The sequence below is a fragment of the Rhinolophus sinicus genome, linkage group LG16, assembly GCF_036562045.2.
Source record: "Rhinolophus sinicus isolate RSC01 linkage group LG16, ASM3656204v1, whole genome shotgun sequence".
Lineage (NCBI taxonomy): Eukaryota > Metazoa > Chordata > Mammalia > Chiroptera > Rhinolophidae > Rhinolophus > Rhinolophus sinicus.
In genome coordinates, this window is record NC_133765.1 from 17,365,719 (window position 1) to 17,379,789 (window position 14,071).

At 51.2% G+C, this 14,071-nt stretch overlaps 1 protein-coding gene across 5 annotated transcripts in view; it reads left to right on the forward strand.

Annotated features, from left to right (window-relative positions):
- CABIN1 (calcineurin binding protein 1) overlaps positions 1–14,071 on the forward strand; it is a 145,560-nt gene that overhangs the window by 35,430 nt on the left and 96,059 nt on the right. For all 5 annotated transcript variants that reach the window (XM_074321575.1, XM_019710328.2, XM_074321576.1 and 2 more), the window contains exons 13-19: positions 914–992; positions 1,580–1,767; positions 2,623–2,775; positions 3,732–3,926; positions 7,521–7,763; positions 9,093–9,246; positions 13,812–13,927. In XM_074321575.1, coding sequence (XP_074177676.1) covers positions 914–992; positions 1,580–1,767; positions 2,623–2,775; positions 3,732–3,926; positions 7,521–7,763; positions 9,093–9,246; positions 13,812–13,927 — 1,128 coding nt within the window. The remainder of the gene's footprint in view (positions 1–913; positions 993–1,579; positions 1,768–2,622; positions 2,776–3,731; positions 3,927–7,520; positions 7,764–9,092; positions 9,247–13,811; positions 13,928–14,071) is intronic.

Genomic DNA, 14,071 nt, shown 5'->3' on the forward strand with positions numbered 1-14,071 from the left:
CTGAGATGGAGGAGAGCCCGTGGAAGGCTGGGCAAAGGGAAGGATTGGCTCTGTTTGGGGTTCCAGGGACTAGTACCGATTTGTAAACAGGCAAGAAAACTGAAGTTCAGAGGCTACGTAGGGTTGCTTAGGGCAGTAACGGGTGCCTCCAGTATGGCTCGGCCCGCCTGCCCACAGCACTCTGCAGCCTAGGGCTCAAGGGCACCCAGAGTGCTCTGGCCCATTTCTCCTGGTGGAGGAGAAAGGCTGAATGCTGAGGAGGGAGCACCGGGAGCTCAGGGCCCGCCTGGGTGGTATTTCTGCTGGGGGCATGGAAGGTGAAAGAGCTTGGGGTTGGCAGGTGCTTAGGGCCATGTGGCTCAGTGATCCTGGCCGTGCAGTCTCCGCTGGGACACTTCAGAGATGACCTCCTGGCAGTTTCTGCCTGCCAAGCCGGCTCCCCTGGGGGCAGTGTGGAGGGGCAGGAGTAGCCATGGTTTTGTTCTCAGACAAACCAGGTCGGTCATTTCCCAGCTGTGCCTGCACTTGGCCAGCGCCTCCTTGTCGCTGAGCCTCAGCTTCCTCATGTGCCCTGGGAGTGATGCGCCGACCCCCGGTACTTTTAAGGGTTGGGTGCTGTAGTGTAGGTGCCGCGTCTGGCCTGGCACTTGGCAGGTGACAGGGCTGCTGCCACCATGGGGCAGTCCGTCAGCACTGAAGACAGGTCTCCGGGCTCCTCCCAAGCGTTGTCTCGGTGCAGAGCCATGTGCCTCTTATGTCCTGCCAAGTAGCCACTGATTGTCGTTTACAGAAGGGAAAGTTGGTAGAAGAATGGTATTTATATCAAATTAAATTTTAGTTTAGTTTTGCTCCACCACCACCACCCGACAACTCCTTGTGACTCCATTCCTGACCTTCTGGTGCTGTCTTACAGGACATGATGCTGATGTCTCTCTCCTGCATGGAGCTGCAGCTGGACCAGTGGCTGCTGACCAAGGGCAGGAGCTCTGCGGGTAGGAGGCTTTCTGTGTTCTGTGCAGCGGTAACTTTCTGGACCCTCAGCAGGCAGACGGGCAGGAGCTTGGGGAGGTTGAGGCACGCAGTTCAAACTTGAACCTGCAGGGGGCACACTGACTGGACTGGCTTGTCAGGCTGGGGATTCAGGCTCTCAGGGAAGCCCCTCGGACACTCGAGGAGTTAGCAGCAGCTAAGCCCCTAGCGGGAGCCACCTACCTGCTTTTCTGTTGCTCAGGATTGAAGGAAGTAGGATCTCGGCTTTTCCAAGTTATTATTTGACACTATGTGTCCCAGTAATTTGCCCAGATGGTGTGGATCATTCTGACTTTTAAATCACCACCCGGTGAACAAAGATACACTCAAAGTTCAGTCTATGAAGTGAGGGTGCGCCAGCTCTTAAGGTCTCTGCATCTCCATCTGACTTGCCTGACTTTTCTCATGCCTACCACTCGGGGCTCTGAGGGTCTCAAGGCACTCACGGATGCTGAGGCAGGCGTGGGGAGGGCTGAGGGTGGCCTCTCGGGAGCAGAAAGGCATCTGGACCCTGCAGAATGAAGTTGACTTGTTCTGGTCTGGTTTTCAGTATCTCCTCGGAACTGCCCTGCTGGTGTGATAAATGGCAGGTTTGGGCCTGATTTCCCAGGAGCCCACTTCTTGGGTGACCTCCTGCAGCTGTCATTTGCCTCATCTCAGCGGGACCTGTTTGAGGATGGCTGGTTGGAGTTCGTGGTCCGCGTGTATTGGTTGAAGGCTCGGTTCTTGGCGCTGCAGGTGGGTTCTGTGGTCAGCTGTGTGGGGAGCATGCCCTGGTACCCAGCAGGGAGGGAAGGGAGCTGGATGCCTTGTTGAGGATGTGTGTGCATGCACGTGTGTGGCACTGCCTGGGCTCTGGGCTCAGCTCAAGGAAGTGGGACATGGTGGGGAGTTTCATTGTCTCAGAAATCCCAGCATGGCCACCAGTCTCTAAAGCACAAAAGCACAACAGAGCTCTGGAAGGGGTCTCCTGTGCCCCCTAGACACCCCTCACTCAAGGTTGCCTTGGGGTCTTTACCCTTTGCTTATTTTTTTTGCAAGACCCTGAGAAAGTGTATAATTGGATGCAGAGCTTTCAAAGGGAATTTACCACCTATTTTGTGTGAATTCTTCGAAAGCTTCCCTTCGGAGCCTGGTCTGGAAGGCCAGGGTAGACTGGCTGTTACCCAGCACCTCACACGTGGTGGTATCCAGTACACTGTGGTAGAATGTATAAAAGAGCGCTCCCGTTGGTTCTGGAATTGGAACAGGCCTAGGTTCTAATCCTGGCTCTGCCGTTTATTAGCTTGTCATTTTTGTGATACTTGGCCTTGCTCAGGTGTCCCCAGTGTCCTCCTTGTGGGGCTAGTGAGACCTCCCTTTAGAGTTGTGGTATGAATTCATTCATTTGTCCATCCATCCATCCATCCATTCAACAATACTTATTGAGCCCCACTATGTGTCAGGCCCCTTCTCAGGGGGTATAACAGTAATTGGATAAAACGCCCTCATGGGGCCTACAGTCTAGTGGGGTCAGGAGGGAAGATACCTGGCACAACCAAGTGAGTTCCCTTCCTTCTGCCTCTGTCCCTTGACTGCTTTTCCTCTGGCCAGGGAGACATGGAGCAGGCCTTGGAGAACTATGACATCTGCACAGAAATGCTCCAGGGCTCCACTGCTATCCAGGCAGAGGCAGGGGCTGAGCAAAGAGACATCGTCATCCGGCTGCCCAACCTCCACAACGACTCGGTCGTTTCCCTGGAGGAGGTGAGTGGCAGTTTTCTTACTGCTGTTCTTCTTGGTCAAACATCTATTCTGGGTTGGCCCCGTTAGACAGCTCCCACCTGTCCCTAAGGACCGGGAGAGTGACCCACATGCTGATAGGGCTCCTTTCTCCCTAGGGAGGGTAGAGGGGCCTGAGAGAGGCAGCTCTGGCGCACAAGGGCACCATGGACTCACAGGCACACCCCCGGATGGTAGCCAGCTTGTCCATGTGGCAGGTGGCAGGGGCAGAGGCATTTGCTGGCACGGTTTAGAGTGATGATTGCTGAGCTCCCTGGGTTGCATGTGGCAACAACCCCAGTGGAATTAGAGGGAGACTCCAGCAGAAGCTGACCAGTGCTGGTCTGGGCTGGGTCAGTGGTGTGTGGCATGTATGCCAGGCTCCGTTGGATTCTTATCCTGTTTTCACTGTGCAGCTTCAGACCCCACGCAGTTCCACGTCTGTGAAATGTCCACATTAGCTGAAAGAGACCTTCAGCCTCACACAAGAGTTGTTACAGGGCAACGCCAACCAAGTTCAGTGCCCCTGCTGCCTACCTCGTGGGGGCCACGGCAGGTCTTCTGGAGAGGAGAGGGTTTTGTTGGTCAATGGCATGTGCCAACCTCTGGCCCAGATTCACCAAGTCTCTGGCGCCTGACACTCCACAGTTCCATGAGTCTGGTTCACTGAACTGTGACCACAAGGCTGTCTAGCCATTTTGGCAGACACGTTTCTGCAACCTCTCTGCTTCTGGGGAGTTGTAGTTCTTGGTATGTTTGTTTTTTAAAGATTTGAATGCCTTGACCTTAATAGAAATACTTTTTTATAAAGTATTCCCTTAATGTAAATGCTGATCCATTACGGGGAGTCAAGTTTTGGTTCTGACAAATGCCAACACTGGCCAGACTCAAGCAGCCTGGGAGGAGTTTGTCATCGGGCAGCGATTCCGGGCTTCTTGCAGATTGATAAGAACCTGAAGTCACTGGAGCGGTGCCAGTCCCTGGAGGAGATTCAGCGGCTGTATGAGGCCGGAGACTACGCGGCCGTCGTGCACCTGCTGCGCCCCACCTTGTGCACCAGTGGGTTTGACCGGGCCAAACACCTGGAGTTCATGACGTCCATTCCCGAGAGGCCTGCCCAGCTGCTGCTGCTGCAGGTGTGTGCTGCCGTGACCCCCTGGCCCTCTGGTACCTTCTTTGCTTGATGTGGGTTTATTCCCGGAGGCTTGGAGGTGGCCCTCGAGAACCTAAAAGAGAAAAGGGAGAGTAAAAACCACTAACTTGGCACCCGGGAAGATGCCAGTCAGGAGATACGGGAGAAAGTTGGAACTTAGGAGTACGGGTTCAGGGGTTGTACGTGACTCAAGGTGAGCCCACACTCGACTCTGAGCTTGTGCGTCAGTGACGCAGGACGGGGAAGAACAGCCATTAGAATTAGCCATCCATCCAGCTGTTTGTTCCTCTGCTTGTCTTTTTAAATTACTTTTAAAATTAACTGTTGAGTAGATACAAAAATGGATAAAATCTGTACCGTGTGAAGAACTAAGATGAGCCGTGTATGATCACACAGGTGGGGAAGAACCCCAGTGTGGTGTTTGAGGCCCAGGTGCCCTCCTGGCGCCCTCCAGGCCTCTGTTCTGTAGTAAACCCTCACCAAGAACGCACCCGGCACCGTGGTCTGCTGGGTGCTGGGCATTTGGTCAGCCTCCCTGTGCCTCAGTTCAGCTGTAGGGGGATGACCATTGTCCTCACCTCACAGGCCTGTTGTGAGGATCAGACGATTTAGTGTGTGTTGGCACATGCTTGGCTTGTAGCAAGTGCCACCATGGGTGCTGGCCATCATCATTGCCACCACCCTCAGGAAGTGTGGAGTCAGACTCAAGAGACAGACACGGAAAGTGCTAGACGTGATGTGCTTAGTGGTGTTGGGTGGCCCAGTGTCCTGTCCCTAGGGTTCACACACAAATCATTATATTTATTCTTATTGGGCCGTTCCTCTTCAATATGGAAAAAGAGCCCAGCGTACTCCCAGGTTTGTTTTGCTCGGATTACATGAAACATTGTAGTTATTCACTTTCTCGAATTAGGAAATAGTTAAGAGATGCAACTGTGGGAACAAATGGAGGTATCTCTGCCCTGGTGAAAGGGGAGGAAAAAGTTTGTTCTGGGAAGGAAAGGCGGGACCAGCTCCAGGCGGAGGAGGTCAGGCATCTCAAGGTGAGACAGAGGAATGAGACTTGTCTGACCAAAGTTACCATAGCGATGGGAGGAGGGGTCCAGCACGGCTGTGTGTAGGAAGGACAGCTGGGTATACCCAGGGAGGCCACTGGGTGTGGAGGAGGGGAGAGGCCAGCCCTCGCTGCCTCTGTAAGATGGCCCCAGTGGCTTAGATGCTGTTTGTTCCTGTCATCTAGAACTCCTAGGGGTGGAGAGGCCCCGTTTATGAGGGAGCTGCCGTGTGGACAGGTGCTGAGCAGCGCCGTGGGCTGAGGGGAGGCCTGCGCCAAGTGCCAGTGGACCTCCAGCTTTTCGGAAAGAAGTGACTTCTGGTTTTTGCTCAATTTCCTATGGGGGAGGGGAGGTGTTTTCTTAATGATTTGGAGTACTTTTTCCATATTGAAGATACTGATCTTTTTCTCATCAAATGTTGCAAATATTTTTCCCTGTTTGTTGTTTGCTTTTAAATTGCATCTTGTTTTTTTGTTTGTTTGTTTTTTGTGTTTCTTTTTTTTGGCATACAGAAGTTTTGAATTTTTGTGTTGTCAAATCTTTTGATGTTTTCAAACGTTTGTGATTTTGTTCATTATGCTTAGACAACCTTTCCAAGACGGAAAAATATTCATCCACTCATTCCATACACATGGATTGAGTTCCTACTGCTTGGCACTGGACAGGAGAGAGGGCCCCTCTGACACAACCTATATTTTAGAAAGGAGGCAGAAAAGAAACATGTTAACAGACAGACAAAAAGCCTATTTGCCTTTGTTTTCTTCTAGTGGTGTTAATTTGAGTTTTGCGTTTACCTTGTTTCACTGAGGTGTTACAGGGAGCGGGGTCTGCTTAGAATCCTCCACAGAGACTGTTGTGTCTCTTCCTATTTAACCAAGCCGCTTTTTACGTTCTTCAAAATAATTGTGTAATTTTCTTATGGTCGAGCTGATTCTTAATTCTTAATATTTTGGGTTGCTATTTTGAGCAGGAGCTTTCTGTGGTCTTTATGTTTTCTAACTGCATTTCTGGTTTACAGGAACCCCATTGATTTTTGCATGTTTAGTTTGAGTCCAGTCCCTTCACTGAATTCCCATTACTTCTAATAGTTGCTGTTTGTTTTGTTTTGGGTAGCTGATCATGTTGCCCACAGTCAGTAGTAATTTGGTCTCCTCATTTGTTGGCAGTTATTCTGCTTTTTAGCTCTTTCTGACCGCGAGCACTGCGGATTGTCACATTAGGTGCTGCTGGCTGCTCCTTGTCTTGGGTCTGACTTTCATGGCAATTCTGGCTGTAGTTTGAAGTCAGTATTCTTTATCCTACTAAAAAATAGTTCCCTGCCTTTGCATGTTCGGTATTTGATCACGAGGGGTCAGCGCGGGCCTTGGGGGCTCCGTGTCTGCACCTTGTAGGCGCCTTCGTGCCTCAGTGGCCTCCTGCTAGAGTGCTGGTTTTCTCTAAAGAAACACAGGCCTCGTGTTCCTGGCAATTAAGTCTTTCAAAATGAGGGTGGCTTTGATCTGTTTTCAGATGTTGCAGCCCATCCCAAAGGCAGTTTGGGGCGTGTCTGTCCCCACACCTGTCTCTGTCACCTCAGAGTGTGGCAGCTGCATGTGTCAAGGCAGGCAGGAGCCGCTGCCAGGCCTCAGCTGTGGCGAGGTCAGAGCCTGACGGGGCGCCAGGCAGCAGGTGCTTCCTCTGGGTCCCACGGGCTGCCTGCCAGATCTGCGAATTCACAGCTAGGGTTGACTTTCCCCACACACCATCACGGTGATGAGAGAGGCTGAGTCCCAAGGGGTTTAAATGCGTTTGTTCTAGAGCAAGAGAAAAGGGAGCTTAACAAAAAGCGATGGCTCCCAAAGAGGAGATTAAACAACAAAATAGCAGAGCACAGTGTGGTGTACCGAGAGTTCCTCCGTGTGCCAGGGCGCTGTGCTGAGTGCACGATGGACATCGGCTCATTGATGCTTATGGCACTTCTGCCGGGCGCTGAGGTGGCTGGGGCTCAAAGCGGCTCAGTGCTTTGCCCCCCCTGGCTCCTGGAGAGGAGAGGGACTCAGAATGAAGGCTTTGGAGCTGCCTGGCTAGGCCCCTGCCCTGGCCCTGGCTCAGGCTCTCCTCTGCAGAGACAGTCCCTCTGTGGCAGCTGTCCTCCCCTGCTGAGACCTTTCAGAGCTATGGCACTGGATGAGCGCATGACTGGGTGGCCTGGGGCACGGTGAGAGCTGACAGAGGTGGTGGAGTCACTCAGCCTCATCTTGGCTGCTTGCCGGCTCTGGCCTCACTCAGTGTCCCAGCTTTATAAATGAGGAAACAGGTGCAGAGGGCACGCACCTTTCTGGAAGCTCCCTGGCTGGTGGCCTGCCATGCTGTGATGGCACACAGGTCACCCCATGCTCTTTAGATGCCTCAAGGCTATGGGGGCCCATACTTTTCCTTTCAGTGCCCCTCATGTCTCCATCCCCAGTTACCTGTCCCTCAGTCACGAGGACCAGGTGTGGTAAATGTCGCAGTCCTCTCACAGCGCTCCTTCCTGTGCTCAGGACTCCTTGCTCCGGCTCAAGGACCACCAGCAGTGTTTTGAGTGCTCCGATGTGGCTCTGAATGAGGCGGTCCAGCAGATGGTGAATGTGACTGAAACTTCAGCCAAGGAGGAGTGGGTGGCCACAGTGACCCAGCTGCTGCTGGGCATCGAGCAGGCACTCTCGGCAGATAGCAGTGGCAGCATCCTGAAGGAATCGTCCTCCGCCACTGGCCTCATCCGCCTCACCAACAACCTCATCCAGGTAGCCCCTGCGCCTTCCTGCCCTGCCCCACCCCAGCAGGTGTGGCTGTCTCACGGCCCCCTTCTTTATAGTTCACTGGCCTCTATTGTGAGGTAGGTATCCCAAGGGGATGCGTCGGCTTTTCTGGCTGGAGGAGGCGAGTGCTGCAGGTGGTAAATGGCTGCGCACCGATCGCAAACCTTCCCAGGGCTGGTCAGGCCTGGGGGTTAGAGACAGTGTAGCACTTGCCACCACAGGGTTCTTCCAGACCACCCGTCCAGAGGGGAGGACGCAGGCTTACAGCGGGAGGCTCTGGCCTGTGTACAGTGAGCTGGAGGCAGAGCTGGGGCTGGAACCCAGGCCCCCTGTCTCTTGCTGGGCCCTCCACCACCCCCACTGTCCTGACACTTGTCGCTGAGGGATAGTCATAGAGACCCGCGTCACCCAGGCAGGCTTCGTGGCAGGGAAGCTTCCTCAGCCGCACTCGGCTCTTTCCTGACAGCCCCCACTCAGACTGTCAGCAGGTGCTGCCACGGCCTCGTCCTTAACATCTCCGTCCTTTGTTCCTCCCTCCACCTTTCTGCGCTGCCTTAGCCCAGGCCACCCATCTCTTGCTTGAACTGTGGCAGCACACTCCCCACAGTTCTGTCCTCCCTGTTCCCTCTGCCCTTCTAGTCCAGCTGCCATCCTGCCATGGACGCACTTCCTAAATGGAAATATGAGGGTGCTCCTTCCTCACCTCACCCTTCACATTCCCTCCAGGGTGCCTGTCCTCCAAGGCGTGCTGATCCACCCGTCTCCCTCTCTACCCTCATCTTCCACTTTCTTGGCCGCCTCTGCGGCCGCTGCGTGCACATCTGTCCTCTATCCCCACTGTCTGCCCTCTCTGGGGATCGGGCAGCCCACAGCCACTCACCTGGAAACCTTCTCTGTCTGTCCCCAGCCCTCCTCTGTGACCGCACTGTAGCCCTCAGTTGCTTCCTTCGCAGCAGCCGTACTGATCCATGGCACTTGTGTGGCTTCTTCCTGGCTCTTCCCCCTGGGCTGTCAACCCCTCCCTGCCCCGCTCACCTCCGTCACCCTGTGTGTGGCATAGGGCCCAGCACACAGTAGGAACTGCACATGGCCCGAGGGAGGACAGTCAGAGCTGGCTTCTCAGCAGCCGGGGTGTAGCTCTGTTGTTGGGCTTGGTGGCCCTAATTTATGACCAGATGGGCCCGTGTTCCCACATGAAAGCAGTGGAGATGGGCAGGCAGCACGCCCCCTGCCCCCACCCCTGCTCTGCCCTGAGGACGCGCCCTGGGTTGCGGGGACAGCTGGCCCTGCTGTGACGCCCCTGTCCCCTCCCAGATCATTGACTGCAGCATGGCTGTGCAGGAAGAGCCCAAGGAGCCGCATGTCTCCTCCGTGCTGCCCTGGATCATCCTGCATCGCATCATCTGGCAGGAAGAGGACGCCTTCCACTCCTTGTGCCAGCAGCAGCTCCAGAACCCAGAGGATGAAGGTGGTGGGAAGTGGGTCTGTGGGGGGGGGACTTGACATGTGTGTCCCTGCCTCCTGCCTCTGCCCCAGGCCCCTGCGGCCCTAGCCAGGTGCTGTGATGGGGCTTGCGGCTTGGTTGCGGCCAGTTTTCATGGCACGTGGCCAGCGGCAGAGGCTTCGTTAGGGAGTTCACTGTGCAGTCGGGTCAGGAGTCAGTGGGCGTGTGAAGTATTGCACGTCTGGTGCAGGTGGCAATGCAGAGGAAATGACAGCGTGGTGAGTGCTTATGAAGGGCGCTGTCACTGCTCTCCGAGGCCTCATGCCCGCTAACGCCTTTAATCCCCACCGCAGCCCCAGGAGATGGGCAGCCCTGTGCCAGCCCTTGCACATAACCATTGCTCCCCATGGCCCCTGCTGGGTGTGGGCCAGTGCAGCTGGGGGATGTGGACAGCTGGAGGGAGGGCAGTGCAGAGAAGGCAAGCACAGGTTCCAAATCCCAGTGTCACTTCTTGGCAGTATAATCTTCGGCAAGCTGTGTAATGTCTCAGCCTCTATTCCCTATATCCACACTGGGAATAATGGTACCTGTCCCCTTTGTTGCAAGGGCAAAATGGGACAATAAAGCCATCACTTGCTGTGGCCAATCAGTGCCGGCACACGGAGGTGCTGAGTGCAGAGTAGTCGTTACGAATGAAGAGGCTGGAGAGGGCAAGCCTCGGACCCTTTGTGGAGATGGCACTTGAGCCGGGTCAATGCGGTGGTAGAAAATGTGGTTAATTGAATAAATTACATAACAGTAATTGTTAAATGACATCTAAGCAAAGATTGCCCATGATTCTACCAAGTGGATATTTTCCCCTTTGGTTTTCTTGCATTTTTCTGTCTAAAACTTGGCCAATATACGTGTACTTTTTATACAGCTGTGATTGTAAGACACGTATTTATGTGTATAGTCAACTAGGTTAAAATTAAATTTATTGGAGATTTTCGCTTAGTAATTTAAAAAACAAAAAAAGTGGAAAGGAAAGAAAGCCAGCCCTATTCCAGTGACCACAGTGCTAACGTGTGGCATGTTTCCTTTCATCCACTCTCTCTGTCGAAGTTTGTTTACTCCCCGGTTACTTATCAGCTGCTCGCTGCCTGATAGTATTCTGTGAATAAGATACCTCAGGCCCTGACAGGTTCATGGTGAGAGGAGATAGACAGAAACACCAAGTGCCAAGCCAGTGTGGCTGGCTTGGCACCTCATGCTGCCCAGGGTGGGGACAGGGGTTGGGCTGAGGCCTGATGGGAGAGCAGGGGCAGAGGAGGACACTGGAGAGATGGCACAGCACAGAGAGGTACACAAGAGAGCTGGGCCACGTGGGATGGACAGGGGAAGGGGCCAGACTGAGAAAGTCTCTTCTACCCTATTTCATAAAGCTCCATGGTCTGGTAATGCTATTGAGAGGTGCCCTGCTCACTGGACCATCCCCCCTGCTGAACTCTCAGGATGGCTGCAGTATTTCTCTCTTGTAGGTCACACTTCAGTGAACACTTCATGTGTACCTTTTTGCTTTTGCTAAGTTGATTTATTTTTTTTAATCGACTTCTGGGATAATATCTTTAGAGCTCTTGACGAATAGTACCTCTCTATTTTCCAAAAAAGGTTTTAGTGGTAAAAATTAAAATTTACAACAATAAATGTTTATTGTTTTTCTTATAAAAATATTCCAAAAATACTTTTGGATGAAGGGTCTCCTTTCTCTCCAAATCAATTATGCAAGCAAAATAGTTTTGAAATAAAACTGCCAGTAAGCAAACAAGGAAAGGGGATCAGTCAAATGCTAGAAATTTTGAAAGTGTAGGCCAAGGGAAGAGATCAAAGATTCTGGTTGACTGGCAGCAGGTGTGGTTCCTGTCCCCTTCTCTGTCCACATTGGAACACTGAGGGAAGATGGTAAGTTGACAAAATCCTGGGAAATATTGTTAATATTCTCATTGATAGAGAACGGGCTGCTGGGGGTAGGCCCTCCATATCTCTTTGGGCCTGGCAGTGGGAGGAACGGCTGCTGGGTCCTACCATCTTCCAGGGACTAGACTGTGTTGTGGGAAGGGGCCCAGGGATAAAACATATTCAGGGCTGGGGTGGTGAGAGGCCTGGTGTAGGGCGTTGTCACATATCCAGTTCTCTGAAAGCAGATACTCAGACAGTTTCTTAGGGATCACTAATTGTGAAAGGAAGGAGTGGGGAGCAGGATGGGACAGAGAGAGGCGTCTAGCCGTGATGCAGGCCTGACAATGCCTTTGCCCAGAACAGGGAGCTCTGGCGTAGGGAGTTGTCGCACCAGGTTGGTTGGAAGTAGCCTGGCCTTTACACTTGCATCTCACGCAGTCACTGGATGTGCGCTCCTGCAGGAAGTACGTGACCTTGGGTGAGGGGGTCTCTACAGGTGCAGACCCTGAACAAATTGACAGCTAAGGGCTATCTGCTGACTGCACTCGTCTCACCAGGCAGCAAGTCCTACCTTAAAGGGGATCTCAGATGAGAAAATAAAACCTAGGTCCCCCAACAACGACTGCACACAGCCCTAGTCAGGCGATTTCCCTTTTTCTACCTCTGCAGACACAGGCTACGGAAAAGTGGATTGAGGATATGCTTTACAAGTGAAGCTTTAAGGAAAGATCTTATATTATGTGGGAGAGTGCCCCAGAAAATTCATTCATGATGTATTAGAGCACTTACCAGTCTGGAGGGGCTGCCTCAGCTGGCCGTGAGCAGGATGGAAGGAGATGACATGGCAAGTATTCCATCATGGAGCCCGCTCCTCACCCCACGTGGGGAATGGAAAGGAAAGAAAGAATATACTATGCAAAAAACAGGTGAACTCAGTCTGGAAGAGAACATACACCAAGGAGCAGAGGCAGAGGCCCTATAAATGATTTGCACAAGAAAATGATTTATTTAAGAATCTGAGCTGATAACATTGAAATGAAAAGGAAAATTACGGAACTAAGGGAAAACACTGCAAACCAAATCTCACCATCATAAACTAGGAAACCAAAACAGAAAGAAGTAGAATGAATACAACTGAAACGGGAACAAGCGGGTGCGATTAACAGCTAAGAGTGCAGGCGAGAAGATACAGATGTGGAAAACAAAGATGGTCCAGTGTGAGGATAACGGTGCCCCTGATGGAAAGACTCCAGCACTGAAACAGAAGCAACCAACCCAGTATCAACACAGGAAAAATTCTCTGAATTGTAATAAAAACTGAATCTGAAGATTCAAAGTATACAGTATATACCAAAAAAAACTGGTATATAACAATCTATATCAAGATAAATCTTGATCAAGGATCTACTTGAAGAATAAAGATTGTTTTAGATTTCTAAACTAAGGTAAAAAAGCAGTTTATGGTACAAAAGAATGAGACTGACTCATTTCTGGTTTCTCCATAGCAGCATTTAGTGCAGTTGGGGCAATGATCTGTATGTCTACACAGTTTTCAAGGAAAGAAAGTGTGACCTAAGACATCTAGCCACGTTGTTTGTAATTATAGTGGTAACAGACATTTATAAACAGGGATTCCGGCTCCTACGGGTGCTTCTTAAAAAAGCTACTGGGGGATGAAGTCAGTAAACCAACATGAGTCAGAATGAAATTCCTCAAGAATGAAAAAGCCATGGGAAAGAACTTGCAGTGAGCACCAAATCCATTTAAAATTGGAATTGAGAGAAAGCCACTGGGCTAATTATAGTTGCTGAACAGAATGTAAATGTTTTAAACCTTGAGGCATTACAAATAATATGCACAACAAAAACTGCAAGATGGGGGGAAAGAAGGAAGTGTTATAAGGCCATCACTCATCTTGTACAGTAGTCATTTAATGTTGTTGAAGTGGGAGCTAAAAGACCCATAAAAAATTGAATGACTTGAACTTCTTAATGATTTCTGACTTTTTTTAACCAGTGTGTTTCATACTGGGATTGACCAAGAGTAAAAAGAATGAAATAAATTTCATGAAAGAATCCCTGTTCTACTGGGTGTGGTCCCTTTTCGTATTTTCTATTCTAATGTAGTCTATCCTAATACTCTTTAAAAATGTTAGTTACAAGCCCCCTGATGGGTTATGGCCCAGATTTCAAAAACAACGCAGGATCTTTAAAGAAACTGGTAGTTCCCGTGGTGAACAAACATTTAACTAAAATTTGGTAGTTCATTTTTCTTCTGTAATATTCAAGTAGACCTAAATATAAGAATTTTTGCTTTAAGACCTGGTGTACGTAGGCTGGGTTCCATTGTTATAAATTATTTCTCTCTTTTAAGATGTCTCACATGTGCCCAGAAAGCTGTGTCCAGTGATGTTCACCAAATGTCAGCATTGGTGGATGAAGATTCCTCCTTTATACTTTCCTGTGTAACTTGAATTGCCTAATAAAGCTAGTTAAGTCATTACTTATTTAAAAAGACAAAAAGGAAAGAAACGAAAACCTGTGGGCTACCTTGGTAAAGACAGCAAAGCTCCCAAAGGAGAGACCCAGCCGTGCAGCCCCTCCACGTGTCCCTGCACTAACTCACTCTCTGTCGGCCTGCTCTTTCCCCAGTGATGTCCGAGTCGCCCGTGCTGCCATCCTCCCTCATGCTGCTCAACACAGCCCACGAGTATTTGGGCCGGAGGTCCTGGTGCTGCAATTCAGATGGGGCTCTGCTGCGCTTCTACGTAAGTGCTGCTGGTGCTTGCTTGGCCTTCCCCTGCAGTGGGGCCCACTGTGCTGCTCTGCGTTACCACGTGCGCGGATGTGACTACTCAAGAGTTGCCAGAAAATCTGAATTTGGTGTCCTGTACACCTGGGGCTCGGGGGCG